The sequence below is a fragment of the Agelaius phoeniceus genome, chromosome 13 (genome assembly GCF_051311805.1).
Source record: "Agelaius phoeniceus isolate bAgePho1 chromosome 13, bAgePho1.hap1, whole genome shotgun sequence".
Taxonomy (NCBI): domain Eukaryota; kingdom Metazoa; phylum Chordata; class Aves; order Passeriformes; family Icteridae; genus Agelaius; species Agelaius phoeniceus.
The window spans coordinates 8,763,619-8,775,987 of NC_135277.1; the positions used below are offsets into that span (position 1 = coordinate 8,763,619).

At 38.8% G+C, this 12,369-nt stretch overlaps 1 protein-coding gene across 1 annotated transcript in view; it reads left to right on the forward strand.

Moving 5' to 3' along the window:
• The first annotated feature begins 9,226 nt into the window (after positions 1-9,226).
• Positions 9,227-12,369, forward strand: part of IL16 (interleukin 16) — a 30,792-nt gene continuing 27,649 nt past the window's right edge. Inside the window, exon 1 of the mRNA XM_054642076.2 lies at positions 9,227-9,276. Within this exon, the coding sequence (XP_054498051.2) occupies positions 9,227-9,276 (50 nt within the window). The remainder of the gene's footprint in view (positions 9,277-12,369) is intronic.

A 12,369-nucleotide genomic window follows, 5' to 3' on the forward strand; every position in this document is an offset into this window, starting at 1 on the left:
CTAAAGCATTAAAGATTTGCTGGCAAATAGCAAGGCATTTTCTGCAGAGGAAAAGTTGTTATATTGAGTAGTCACTTTGAATGCTTAGGAGTTACAGTCAAATACCCAAACACTGTGGAGTTACACTGCATTTATTATTTTCTCAAGTATTTAACACACTGGGAATGGACTCTGCTGCGTATTTCATATCCAAGAAGGCATGATAATAGCAGATTTAAATAAGAAGATACTTGGCAATGTCAATGGTAAGTGATATTTTTATAGCAAATTATTTAGTCATCATGCAGTCAGCTCTTTTTACATGTCAGTATGTGCTATTTTCAACTGCTTTAATTTCAGAATTTGAAAGAGAAGAATAAGCAGATAAGAGGTATGACACAATTTACATTTTTGTCTGTCTATTCTCTGTTATCACTGCTTTGTCTTTAAATTGTCTGAGAAATTTGAAGCAAATTATTATTGTTCAATGATCAGCATTATGAATTAAACAAAGATCCTCTTCATGGAGTACCTTAATTTAGGACACTTCTGGTTTGCTGTAAAATATTTCTCCTCTTTCTCTTGATGTATATAAAAGCCTGCAGAGTGGACCAGAGACCTCTGTGAGTTCACAGCTTTCTTCAGTTTTGAAGGCCCTGTATACCTGCAATATTATAAGAGGCAGAAAAGAAACAAAATCACATCAAGATCAAATGATTACTCAGAAACATTTTTAAAACTACAAAATATCTCATTGGCAATTAAATTTCATAAATAAGATTAATTAATTTCAAAACTAGATGGAAAGGAGAGGATATGAGGTTTTAATTAATTTTTTTTTTAGTTTCAGCTAAGTCCATTTTTTCCAGAATTTTCTTTAACCTTTCTACTCATTTCCACTGTGCTGTGTAACTGAAGGCTATGTTCTTTGAATATTTTCTTTTTCTTTAAAGAAGCAATACAGAAAAATCTATTCCTCCATGAGAACTAGATAGGGCCAGTATCTAATAATCTGAAAACAAATTTTCTAATAATTTTAAAATTGCACATTAATATGATTGTCTACTACAGTTCCAGAGCATAGATCCAAGCAAGACATTCAAGTGCAGTATTTACTCAAATCTCTGTATGAACTAGCCTATACAGGAAATCAGTAAATTGCTCCTGAGTCTGAGTCTCAAAGGGACTACGTATTTGTTTAGTCATGTATTATAAATAACATCTGTAGACTTGAAACCCTGCCAGCATTATTAATGCAGTGTTCACTTAATCGGATCCGTGATTTTGCACCTCATTAGTAACTGATTGAGGCAGTGTGAGCCCACAGAAAGAGGTGCAGGCTGGTGCAGCACAGGGTGCTGGTGCTGTGCTGTCCCTGCTGCCAGTGCAGCCTCTTTGGTGCAGCTGTGGAACCCAGATTTGGGAGCCCAGATCTGGCACCCAGCTCCTGGCCAGCAGAGCCTTGGGAGAAGTCACTGCAGGGCTTTGGAGCAGGACTGCTCCCAGGGTGGAATGGGGACAAAACCTTCCCCTCTTCCCCCACTGTACCAGCCTGGCACAAAGCTGTGGGGCTGCCAAATTGCCTCCATTTGTGCTGAAGGACTGACCTGAAAAGAGAGGCCTCTGCTGCTTTTACAGCTCCTGCCTGTCAGAGAGGACCAGGGCTGTGATCTGCTGCTTTATTTGCCTCCTGCTGTTATAATATTACAGTGTGGCACATACTGCACCCTGTGAGACAGCTGGCATACCTTATCATATGGATCATATGGAATAAGCTTTGTATGCAATAGATTCTGCTTAATAGGAGGTGGGTTGAAAGGATATCATTACTTGACAACAGCAAATTCTTGTTGTTTTCTAAGAGTAGCTATTAATTATTTTGTGCATCGTCCTTTAAAAAAACAAACAACAAACACTTAATTGTCTTCCAGTACTTTTCATCAGAGAAATTCTCACCCCACACATCCAGAAAAGAAGGTGACCACAAGGCCATAACCCTCTTTCTTTGATGAGGACTTGGATTCAGAAGTGAGGAAAGCAAACCTTGAGTCAAACCAGCTCACCATCAGAGCTGGAAGGAGATATCCAGACTCAACTAGAGCATTCAGTCAAAAATGAGCTGGGGCAGATTTTTACTGCTTTATAGTGCATTAGATATGGTTGGTAAGATTCAGTTATGGGTAGTTTGCTTCTTTGCCCAAGATTAATGCTGAGCCTAAACTGATATTGTCAAAGTCTTAACATTTTTCTGATACCAATTTTATGTATTTAGAGTCCTTTCCTTAAGACAGAAATAAGAAAAAAACCCTCAGCTTATGCAACCCTCAAAGGTCTGGGTATTCTTGAGTGTTTATTTGAGTTGAGTCTTTAAAGATTCAGTCAATGAATAAAAAGACAACATTTATAATCAGTTTAAAAGGTGTTGAAATAAAAAAGAAAGACCAGAGAAAGTAATATTGGTGGTCATATTTTTGTATTGGAACATGATTTTGGACAATTACTTGGGAGTTAAATCCCAGAAGAGACTGCTTCTTTTGGGAAATCCAAATGAGAAAAAGAATATAGCATCAGTTCTTATGGAAATCATTCTCAGGATCAAAAATGAGCCTACATAAGAGAAGGACACTTGAAAAATTTGTTTCCCTGAGCACATCTGTGCTGCAGGGTCGGGGTCATTCAGTGGCCAGGTGCACCAAGGCTGCTCTAGGAGATGGATTGTGCTGAACCTCAGCACACTGTTTCACACCAGCTCTCTGAGTGTCTCCAGCCTTTCCAGAGAGTCAGTTCACAAGTCAGCCCTGGGCCTGGAGGCAGAAAGTCTGTCCCACAATCCAGTTTATAGCTGCTCTTCCATGACAACTCTCACTCCATGGTCCTCCTACTGATTGTCATAAAACATTCTGGGGAAGGACCATAAGTATTCACTGTGCCATAACAGCAATAGTCAAGCTCTTTTGGGCCAACACAGAATAAAGGCAAATGAAGACACAGTGATGTTTAAAAGAAATGGTAACTAAGCAGCATAACAATCTGTCTGAGTGTGTAGCAAGTTTTCAAGACTGGTGTAATAATGTCTTTACATTCAGATTTGGTGCTTATTTTAAAAGATAAGCTTTAGCTGGAGTAGGAATTATTTTGATCAGTACAATTTACAGGTTAACATTTTATCTTCAACAGGTTAATCATACTAGCTAATTAGAACAACAACTGCTGGGCTTCAGAACTGATTCTGTAGAAAAATCAAAACCCAATACCAGGAATCAGCTGAGATCTCTCAGCCACTAGCTCTAAACTGCTTAACATTAGATAAGCTCTGCTCTGGAGGTGTAGGCTGATTTCAAAAGGTGGAAGCAAAGTAATCTCCCACAGACACTAAATCCCAGACCTATGTTGGGATGCTGCAGCTGACCCCAGTGCCATTTATCACACCTGTGACCATCAGATCTCATGAAGCACCAAAAACATTGTTTTGTGCCTTGCCAGGGATCTATTTATGTGACAGATTATGCTGTTTCTCTCATGGGAAACCTGTAAAATACCCTGATTTTTCTGTAATGCTGGTGAGTGACATATGTGGTGTGCACTGTGGCTGAAGTTAGTGTTAAAAGTTAAAGTATTGAGCTGCCATTGGAACTTTATACTGTTATCTTCGACAACACAAACAAACCCTGTCTGCTCAGCTTCATTCTGATTGTCACAGCCTTGGAGATAAGGTACAGCAGCAGAAATGTGAAGGGTCCTCAAGACTTTTCTAAGGCAGTTAAGAAGCAGCCTGTGTTAAGTAGCTTTGCCTCTGCCAAGCTCCAGGGATGACAAATACTCAGAAATAGCTACTGCTTAAGCCTTGTGCTTAAAATGACAACTCTACAAATGTGGTAAAGTCATTTTCTTCATACACTAATATCCAAGAGAAGAGATTGTGTAATTCATCACCAATCACTGACAAAGCTAACTGAAAAAAACAAAGAAACAAACAAACAAAAAAGCCCAAACCAAACCATAGTACCCCAAAACACTCTGCAATACCTTCTACCCCTCAAAAAGCCCTCACAGACAACCCAACCCAACCAACCCACCCAGCCACCCAGAGAGGACCATGCATGTTACTGGGGAATGCTAAGGGATGACGAGCTCCTGGCTCTGGTGAGCCTGAGATCAGACTGCTGGAGCAAGTGGTGCCTGGACCAGAGTGTGAAATATGGAGCAAATTCTGCACTGGTTCTCAGGTGGACTAAGTATATTCACCTTTTCAGTACTTCCATTCATTCACATCTGTTCAAGGAGTAAAGAAGGGCCAGCAACAAATATGACAAAATCCAATGTGAATTCACAATAACAGGTCAAAAAAGTAAAGGGCAGGTCTAAATCCCCCTTTTAACTGAACTCATGAAAAATAAAGAGAAATTTTTTAAATCATTTTTGTAGGTAGAGTAAATTCAGTTTTCTTTTGCCATTTATGTTTTTTTCCTTATAAATCAGAGTTTGGTTATTGATAATTCTCCTTTCATTCAGCCTAAAGGGGCCTTTATGTATGCCTACAGTTTAGGGAACTATAAATTAAAGGAAATACTAAGTCAGATGAAAAAGGAGCATTATGTGGAAAGAAGGTAAAATCATAACTTTTAAAAATATTTGTTTAAATTTAAATGACACCATACAGGAGAGCTCACATAATGCTTTTACTACTCTGGTGCTGCATTAAGTTATAAATTGTGTATTGGTCAATGGTTTAAAAAAAAGAGATGGACCTTTCCTTCAGTACTAGATATTTAGCAGCTTCATAGCTGACATAAATATTTAGTGTTTCTCAAAGCCCAGCATAATGTCACACATAGTCTATGCCCACACTATAAAAATATTAAAATAAAAATACAGTGCACAACACTTAGCTGAAAGGGCACAATTTTTTGCCTTATGCAGCCCTCCATGGCTAGAGCCAACAAACTTTACACTCATAGTGCTGGACTTTTTCAATCACACACTCTTAACACAATCACTTACGTAAATCACATGGGCTACTTTGTAAACAAAGCATTGTATGCATAAAGTAACATATTCTTCATGGAGTTCAAGGATATGTTCTCAAGATGAGGTAAAAATACTTTTTATGGGTGTACACTTAGTATTAGACCCTTTTGCATGGAACTACATAAGCAGTATTTTACTGCTCACCTCTGGGGCACTGCAGCAAGAGAGGTTGGTAATCACAGAGTGGGAGTGCAAGTCATGAAACACAAATGTTTCTGGCAAGACAAGGTCTAGGAACTTTTATTAATTCACAGGAAAGCAATTCACTTGAAAATAGTCTAGGAGGTTGCAGAGCTGGATACCACCATAAAATAGTCAGGTAATAAAGCTCACAAAAGGAAGTGAGTTTTCTCAAAAAGGATCTGAAGCAAAAGGAAGAGTCCCAAACATATAAAAGCAGTTTGAAGCTGAAAGGAGGGGCAGAAGACAAAGATAAAAGTATGCAGAAGATAGAGGATGACATCAGTACAGAAATCAATGAGAAAAGTATTCCATGGAGATGTGAAGATCAGAATATTTTTCCTAGTACAAGAACTGAACAAATCTTAGAGGCAACAAATTTCACACAATTACAAGGAAGTACATTTATATGTAACACATGAAACTCATTGCCTGTGCATACTCTTGAAATCAAAAGCTTAATGGGAACCAGAAATGGATAAATTACAGTTCTATTACAGAGGATTCATTTCATGTGTAGAAGGGAAAAAATATCTTTGTGCTTCCTGGCATAAGTTAGGTACTAAGTAATGAAAGGAATTAAAAAGAGATTTACCTAATTTGACATTATGCAATACTTATCCAGGATGGGACAGCTGTAACTTCTGCTAAAACAAGACTAACATACCATATCATATCATCATATCATATCATGATATATCCAAGCATTTTGGAATAATACACAAAACCTCACCCTACTCTACCAAGGTACTCAGAACCTCTTCCTGAAAGCAAGCTCTATCTTGATTTTTTTTTTTTTTTAATTAACCCCTTTAAAAGAATTGCTATCAGTTATTGCTGGAGAAGGACACTGGATTAGCTGGGCCAATATGGTGACTCAACATGTCATGTAGCTATGTTTTCATGGGTGGAAGGGCAGTGGGAAAGTCATGAAACCCAAGACAGAGGTGACTAATCCAGCCTGGCTTAGCAGCAGTGAGGGGATGGATTGTCCTTTGCAACATAGCTGTAGTCTGGAACATGGCAAATGTGAAAATTGTGGCTTTGATTAAGGCAAAAGTAAATTAGCAGTTTGCTGAACAATGTAAGGACAGGATAAAAACTTGAACACTGCAAACAATTGGCTTGCTTTCATATGAACATAAGCAGTATTTGGGGTTGGGTGGAGATCAGGACTGAGGATGTTCCATCATTTCTTAAATCTGCTTTGCCCAGTACTAATGTCCTGTTTAAATTTATACATTCCTTTTTGGAAAAGGTTATCACCAGTAGCAACAGGCAAAATATTTAGTACTGAATAGTCTGCATATTTGTCCTCTAGAACCCAAACCTGTGTATGTGGAAAATAATTTGGAGAAAAGAGGGATCACCTTCTGTATCTGCTATAGTTCCAGACACATCCAGATTTTGGTCATGCAAAAGAGAAGAATTGCCATAATTATTAAGTGCAGTGGCTCTTCTCATGCCTTTTCCCACTGCCAATAGATCCTAACTCCAGATATCAGAAGAGTTACTCCATTTTATGGTAACTATCCCATGGCAGGAGTATCATTCTACCTGTAGACTGCATTGTTTGACTTTCATTCTGGAGCAGGAGTTGCTGCCCCTTCTGTATGCTATTCCCTTTAACTACAGATATATATTTTCATCAATTCACCTATTGAGGCAAAATCTCTGTTTGACTGAAATCAAAGACAAAACAGCTAACTTCAAAGTGGTCATGATTTCTGCTGCCTTCTTGTTCCACACATTCATTATGGTTTAGATTTTAAGTATTTCCTTTTATTTGTTTGAACACTCTTTATTTTACCACATTCTTTTCCTGTACCTCACGTGAGAAGGAAATAAAGAAACCACACTGATTTGCCTTATATTTCCTATTATTTCATAAACTTTTATCAATGTAGTTCCTTTCTGCATAGGGGAGTCCACATAATTTCAATCTTTTAATACAAAATTCCAGCCTCTGATCAGTGTTCATTGCCCTTTTCCTGTTACAATACCTTTGAGCTAAGTAATGAAGATTGACCACAGTATCCAATATCAAAGCATACTATTAATGCAAGAGGCAGGCACAGTAGAGCTTCTCCCTCTCCTTTTCCTCATAGCTTCTAAAAACTTGCTTTTCTGTTCACCACTGGGCACTGAACAATTACTGTACAGAGAAGATGGAAAAAACGGAAAAGGTTAGAATAAAGCAACATGAAAAAACAGCCCCTCCTTGTGATATTTATGTTTCTGCTGCTGGCCCTGGCAGAAGCCCAGACTTGGAATGAACAAAACTCCCAGTGGCTTAGGGACTACGTTATTCAGCCCATAGTCAGGAAATGCAAAAGCATGTGACAATGGGAAGAAATAAAGCAAGCTTTCCAATGCTTTTGAGCTTCCAACTCAATCAGCTTGGATCAGAACTCAGGGACTGTTCAGATTTTGTGTGAATGAGTTCTCTATTGCTAAACAAAAACATGTGTGTGTTGTAGTTAAAGACAGTAAAGTGGTAAACAGTCTGTGGCTTTGCTTCCTTGTTGATATTTCTTTTTTACAGTACTAGCACTACATATAAAACCCCATTTTATGTACAAGGCCACTGTGCTCTCTCTTCAAATACAGTGAAAAACTCTTTCCCAAAATAAAAAATCAGCTCCCTATTTCTCCTCCTTTCCAGGAAAGCTACTTCATAATGTTGATCACTACTCAGTGCCAAAGCTTTGTTCTTCTGAAAGAGTTGGGTAATGTTCCATGTCATTTGTTAACCAGTGAGTCAGGTAAAACCTCTGTCCTTTAGAGAAAATTTCTTTGGGGAATGTATATCCCAATGACATAGATGTTAGGAAAATTATGTCAAATTCTCTTGACACATGTTTAAAACAAAGAATGCTCAAAATTGTATTATCATGGACAGAGTATTCCAGGATTCTTGTAGACACTGTACAGAGCAGAGATTTCATGTTCCCTTTTTCTCCCAGTATGGAACCATTCTCATGGGACAGGTGCTTGTCCTTACAGTCTATGTTTTACCTTGAAGCCATAGGATCACTAAACATGAGCCCCTATCTGTGCAATATTTTAAACCTTTCAAGGTTAGTGACAGAGCAATAAAACCAGAACATTCAAGACACAGAAAAAAGAGGGCAGCAGGGTTCTAAGCACTTTCATATTGACCATTTCCATGACCTGACAGGGCCAGGTTTATGATTACATTTTCCTGAAAAGCATGAGATTTATGGTCTAGAGAGACCTGACTATTTCAATAAACTAACATTAACTGTTTCAGATACAATGTTTTCTTCTATGGATTTTTGTTCAAATTAACAAACACCCTATGAATCTTATCACACTAATTCATTGACAGCAAGCAGGTTTTTGCAGCAGTTTTGTTACCTGTCTGTCTGAGCACAACTGAGGATCAACAGGTGGGGACTGACATGATCTGTGTGATAAACAATTTTATGAGTCCTTGATCAGGTGGGATCACAAAGTTGCAGTCTAGCCCATAAAGAGAAAATTATTTAAGAACTTGTAGGTTAAAGAGATTGTGTTCATGGTGAACAATACAGGGGTCTGGCATTCAAAAGTGGCATCTCTTATGTTTTGCTCCTGGAACAGAATTTGTCTATGAAACTCTTACTAGCTTAACATTAAAATATCAGCTGAAAAATGCTAGAAGTATGTTTGCCATCTCAGCTTCCAACAGAAAACCTCCACTGGATTAGCACAGATTCTTCTGTTGCCCCAGCTCCCCTCAGGTGGGTTTAACATGCCTGAACCCCATCAAACCTTGGACCAGAGAGCGATGGGTGAAAACAAATGACACAAACTCCTTAAATGCTGCCATGTCCGGGTAGCTGGGAGCCTCCTGGAAACAACTTCCCCAATAGTGCATCCCATTGCTTTTGTTTATCTAGCCTTGCTGACATTTTCTTCAATTAGGAAACAATAGCTCCGTTCCAATGTACTGAGCACAATTACTGAAACTGAGTCACGTGGCACCAGGAGAGTGTGTTTTCAATTATTCACTCTGTCTTTTTTTGCCAGGCCTATGAAGAGGAACAGCCTTCTGCAGGAGTCAGGTTTGTCTGCCTCGCTGTTGTAAGTTCCTCCTTTTAAATTTTTATTTTACCATTAGGGTGTTTTCAATTGTCATTTTTTAATTCTACTCTCTTAGAGTTTCTTACTCTTTATTAGAAAACTTCCAAATCTTTAGCTCTACCTGCTGTGGGGAAACCCTAGACATCTGCAACTTTTCAGTGCTAATAGTACTGCGCAGCAATGAATCTGAGTAAGATCACAAGATCTAGATTAAATTAGGATGCAAGATCTAGATTAAAAGAGGATGCTGCTAGCACTTGGTAATGTAAAACTCATCTTGTTCTTAATAGTAAAGTCCTGTATTTCCTACTGTCTGGTTAACAGCAGAGCATTCGCATTCAATCTGGGAGCTACACCAAATTATTTGTATCTTGTAAATGCTTGGTTTAATATCCAACCAAAAATTTGAACCAAATGGCTACAGCTCAGATCATGTATTTTGTTTGCAGAAGACAGTCTGAGTTTGGGCTTTTAAGATTTAAGGCTGGAAAAATAAAGCTTGGGGAAAAAAAAAAGAAACATAGAAGGAACATTTGGTTTGCATTACAAACCACAGACAGCTTCCATCAGGCAAGCTGGAGGTATAAGAATGGCAAAAGAAAATGACAAGCAGTGAGTACACTGGAGAAAAAGATGAATGGTTTGGAGAATTGACTTTGAAGTAATTGTCCATGGCCATCAATATCTCAAATTAAATTTAGTGGAAGATGGCAATGAATCATAAATCTTCTCTGGTACTTGTGATATTGTATGCTGTGTAAAATAGATTTCTGGTTATTTTTATTGGAAAACTTATAGACTATGTTTTTGGTACCTCCTATACTTCTGTCACTTATGCAACCCTGAATCAGCAGCTCTGGAAAGAATGTTGCTTTAGTTAGGACTTGTGATCTAATACTTATAGCAAGAGCAACTATTTAACTGGAAGTCTTCAGGTCTAGTGGGTTTATTTTCACGTCAGTCCCTGCCTCACTGTGGGATTGGGTAAGTCATTTAGGGTTAAACTTGGCCTTTGAGTGGATGGAGCTCTCATGGGGGCAGGGGAGGAGGAAACAGCTGATGGAGCAGGGCAAAGAGTTCTCTCTGCATAAGATAAAATTCCTCAGGAGGATTACAGGGGGATGGGAAAGCAGGATGCACTTAGACCCGTGTTTCCTTCACTGTTTCAACAGGTGCTTCCATCGTCCCTGCATCCCAGATGTTTAGCAGAGCCAGAGAGGCACCTCTTGGATGTTTAGCACTGATGGCAGTTCCCCCTTAAGCCCACTAGCTTCAGGCAGAGCAAGAGAGGACTTCATTCTAGCATGCCAGTCTCCAGAGAGCTGCATTCTGACCATTAAGCTATCAAGTCCTCTGCTTATCCAAATGCTTAACAGCTCTTTTAAAATTCTTCCTCTTTGAGAAAAGTAGGAGTGTGTTTAATGTTTGTACAAAATTGAAATACTTGAATGAAAAGTGTTCCTTCTTTTAGTTTCCCCACATAGGCAGGACTGTGTAAGTGTGAATGTGCAGCTTGGGTACATTAGTGATGGTGTTAGCAGTGTCTAATAGCAATTGCCACTCTCACTGATCCCTATATTAGATTTTCAAGTGATGCACATTCCACTCACCTCCAGCTCTGTTGCTTCCCACCAGGTGCTGAGAGTAGAGACTTGCAGAAATTCCCTTCACCCCAGCCATTCTTTCTTTTTCAACTCCACCTGCTGGTCTAATGGGCAAGATTGCATTTTTACATTTAGACATACAGGAAACACAACATCATAGGCTTTAACAAGATTAATTTCCTTATACAGTGGAGATGCTAACAGGGATTTCCGAGTTCAAAAATTTAGTTCGTGTATATGATGGTAGACTAAGACTTTAGGCTTATCAAAACACTAAAAAGTGCATTTTTAAAAAGTCACAAACAAGATCTCCAAACCTTACATTTGTGTGCTCTGTGTCTCAGGAAGAGAGCACGGCTGTGCTGCTGGGCAGCTCTCAATCACACCAAACTCATCATTCATAAGAGAGGCTACTCTGAAAAAAAGAAAAAAGTGGAATGTTCTGTGAATTGAAGGGGATGGAGAATATGCAATTCCAGTTTGACCCTGAAAGCTTCCCTCGTGCCAATGTCAGGAAGGCTGGGAGCCCAGTGACCTCCATTCCCCTGTTCCAATCCAGTGGGGTCAGACTCCCACAGGAGCAGAGAGGATCCCCAAGACACACTGAGAGGGGCAGAACCACACCCTCACACACCTTTGGGGAACTTGACATATTCTGGCTACTTTCAAACTTTGCCCTGAAATAGTGTCTTGCTAGGAAATCCCTGGAGTTCCAATAATCAGGGAACAAGTTTCTGAAGCATTAGGGATTTTGTTTTGGGAAAAAAGACATAAGGGCTGAGCAATAATAGGATTGGTGTGATAGAAAATATGATGGAAAGCTGTAGAAGCATTACCTATCCAAAAACACCAGAAAAGACTGCACAAATAAACATCCTTCTCCCTGGGACATCACTGCTGCACCTGAAAATTGTTTTATTTTTACAAATTCAAGCAAATTCAGATTCATGCTGAACTGTGGATTTCTCCAGCAATGCCATATAGCTCCTTTAGGCAGATGCTCAGTGGCATAGTGTTTATCATCTGCTTTTGTTTTTCCTGTTTAATTGTATAAGAAAAAAAAAACCCCAAGAAAAATAATCCTGCAGCTTTATTACCATGCTGACTTGGATTTATTATCTTGGCTTGGTCTGTGTTTATTGTTGTGGCTGTAAGGAGCCTTTAGAAAATCTGCCTTCTTTATTTCTATATCACCAATAGAACTTCAGGTACAAAATGCATGTATATATCTACTAAATTCTGCATAAAAACAGGGGGAAAAAAACCCCAAACCAAATGCAAGAACCCAGTTTAGAACACAATGGGCAAACCTTTTCTCTCAATAGAATACCTGAAAGTGCTTTTCAAACTACATTGATTTTCAGTTTTGTGTATAACACCTACAGCATGTTTGATTTATGCAAGTATTTAGTTTCAATTGGTATGTTCTCTAGAATGGCAACATTGGCATCAGTGAGGTTCTGTGAGGAGAACAGAAAAGTTTGTGTAG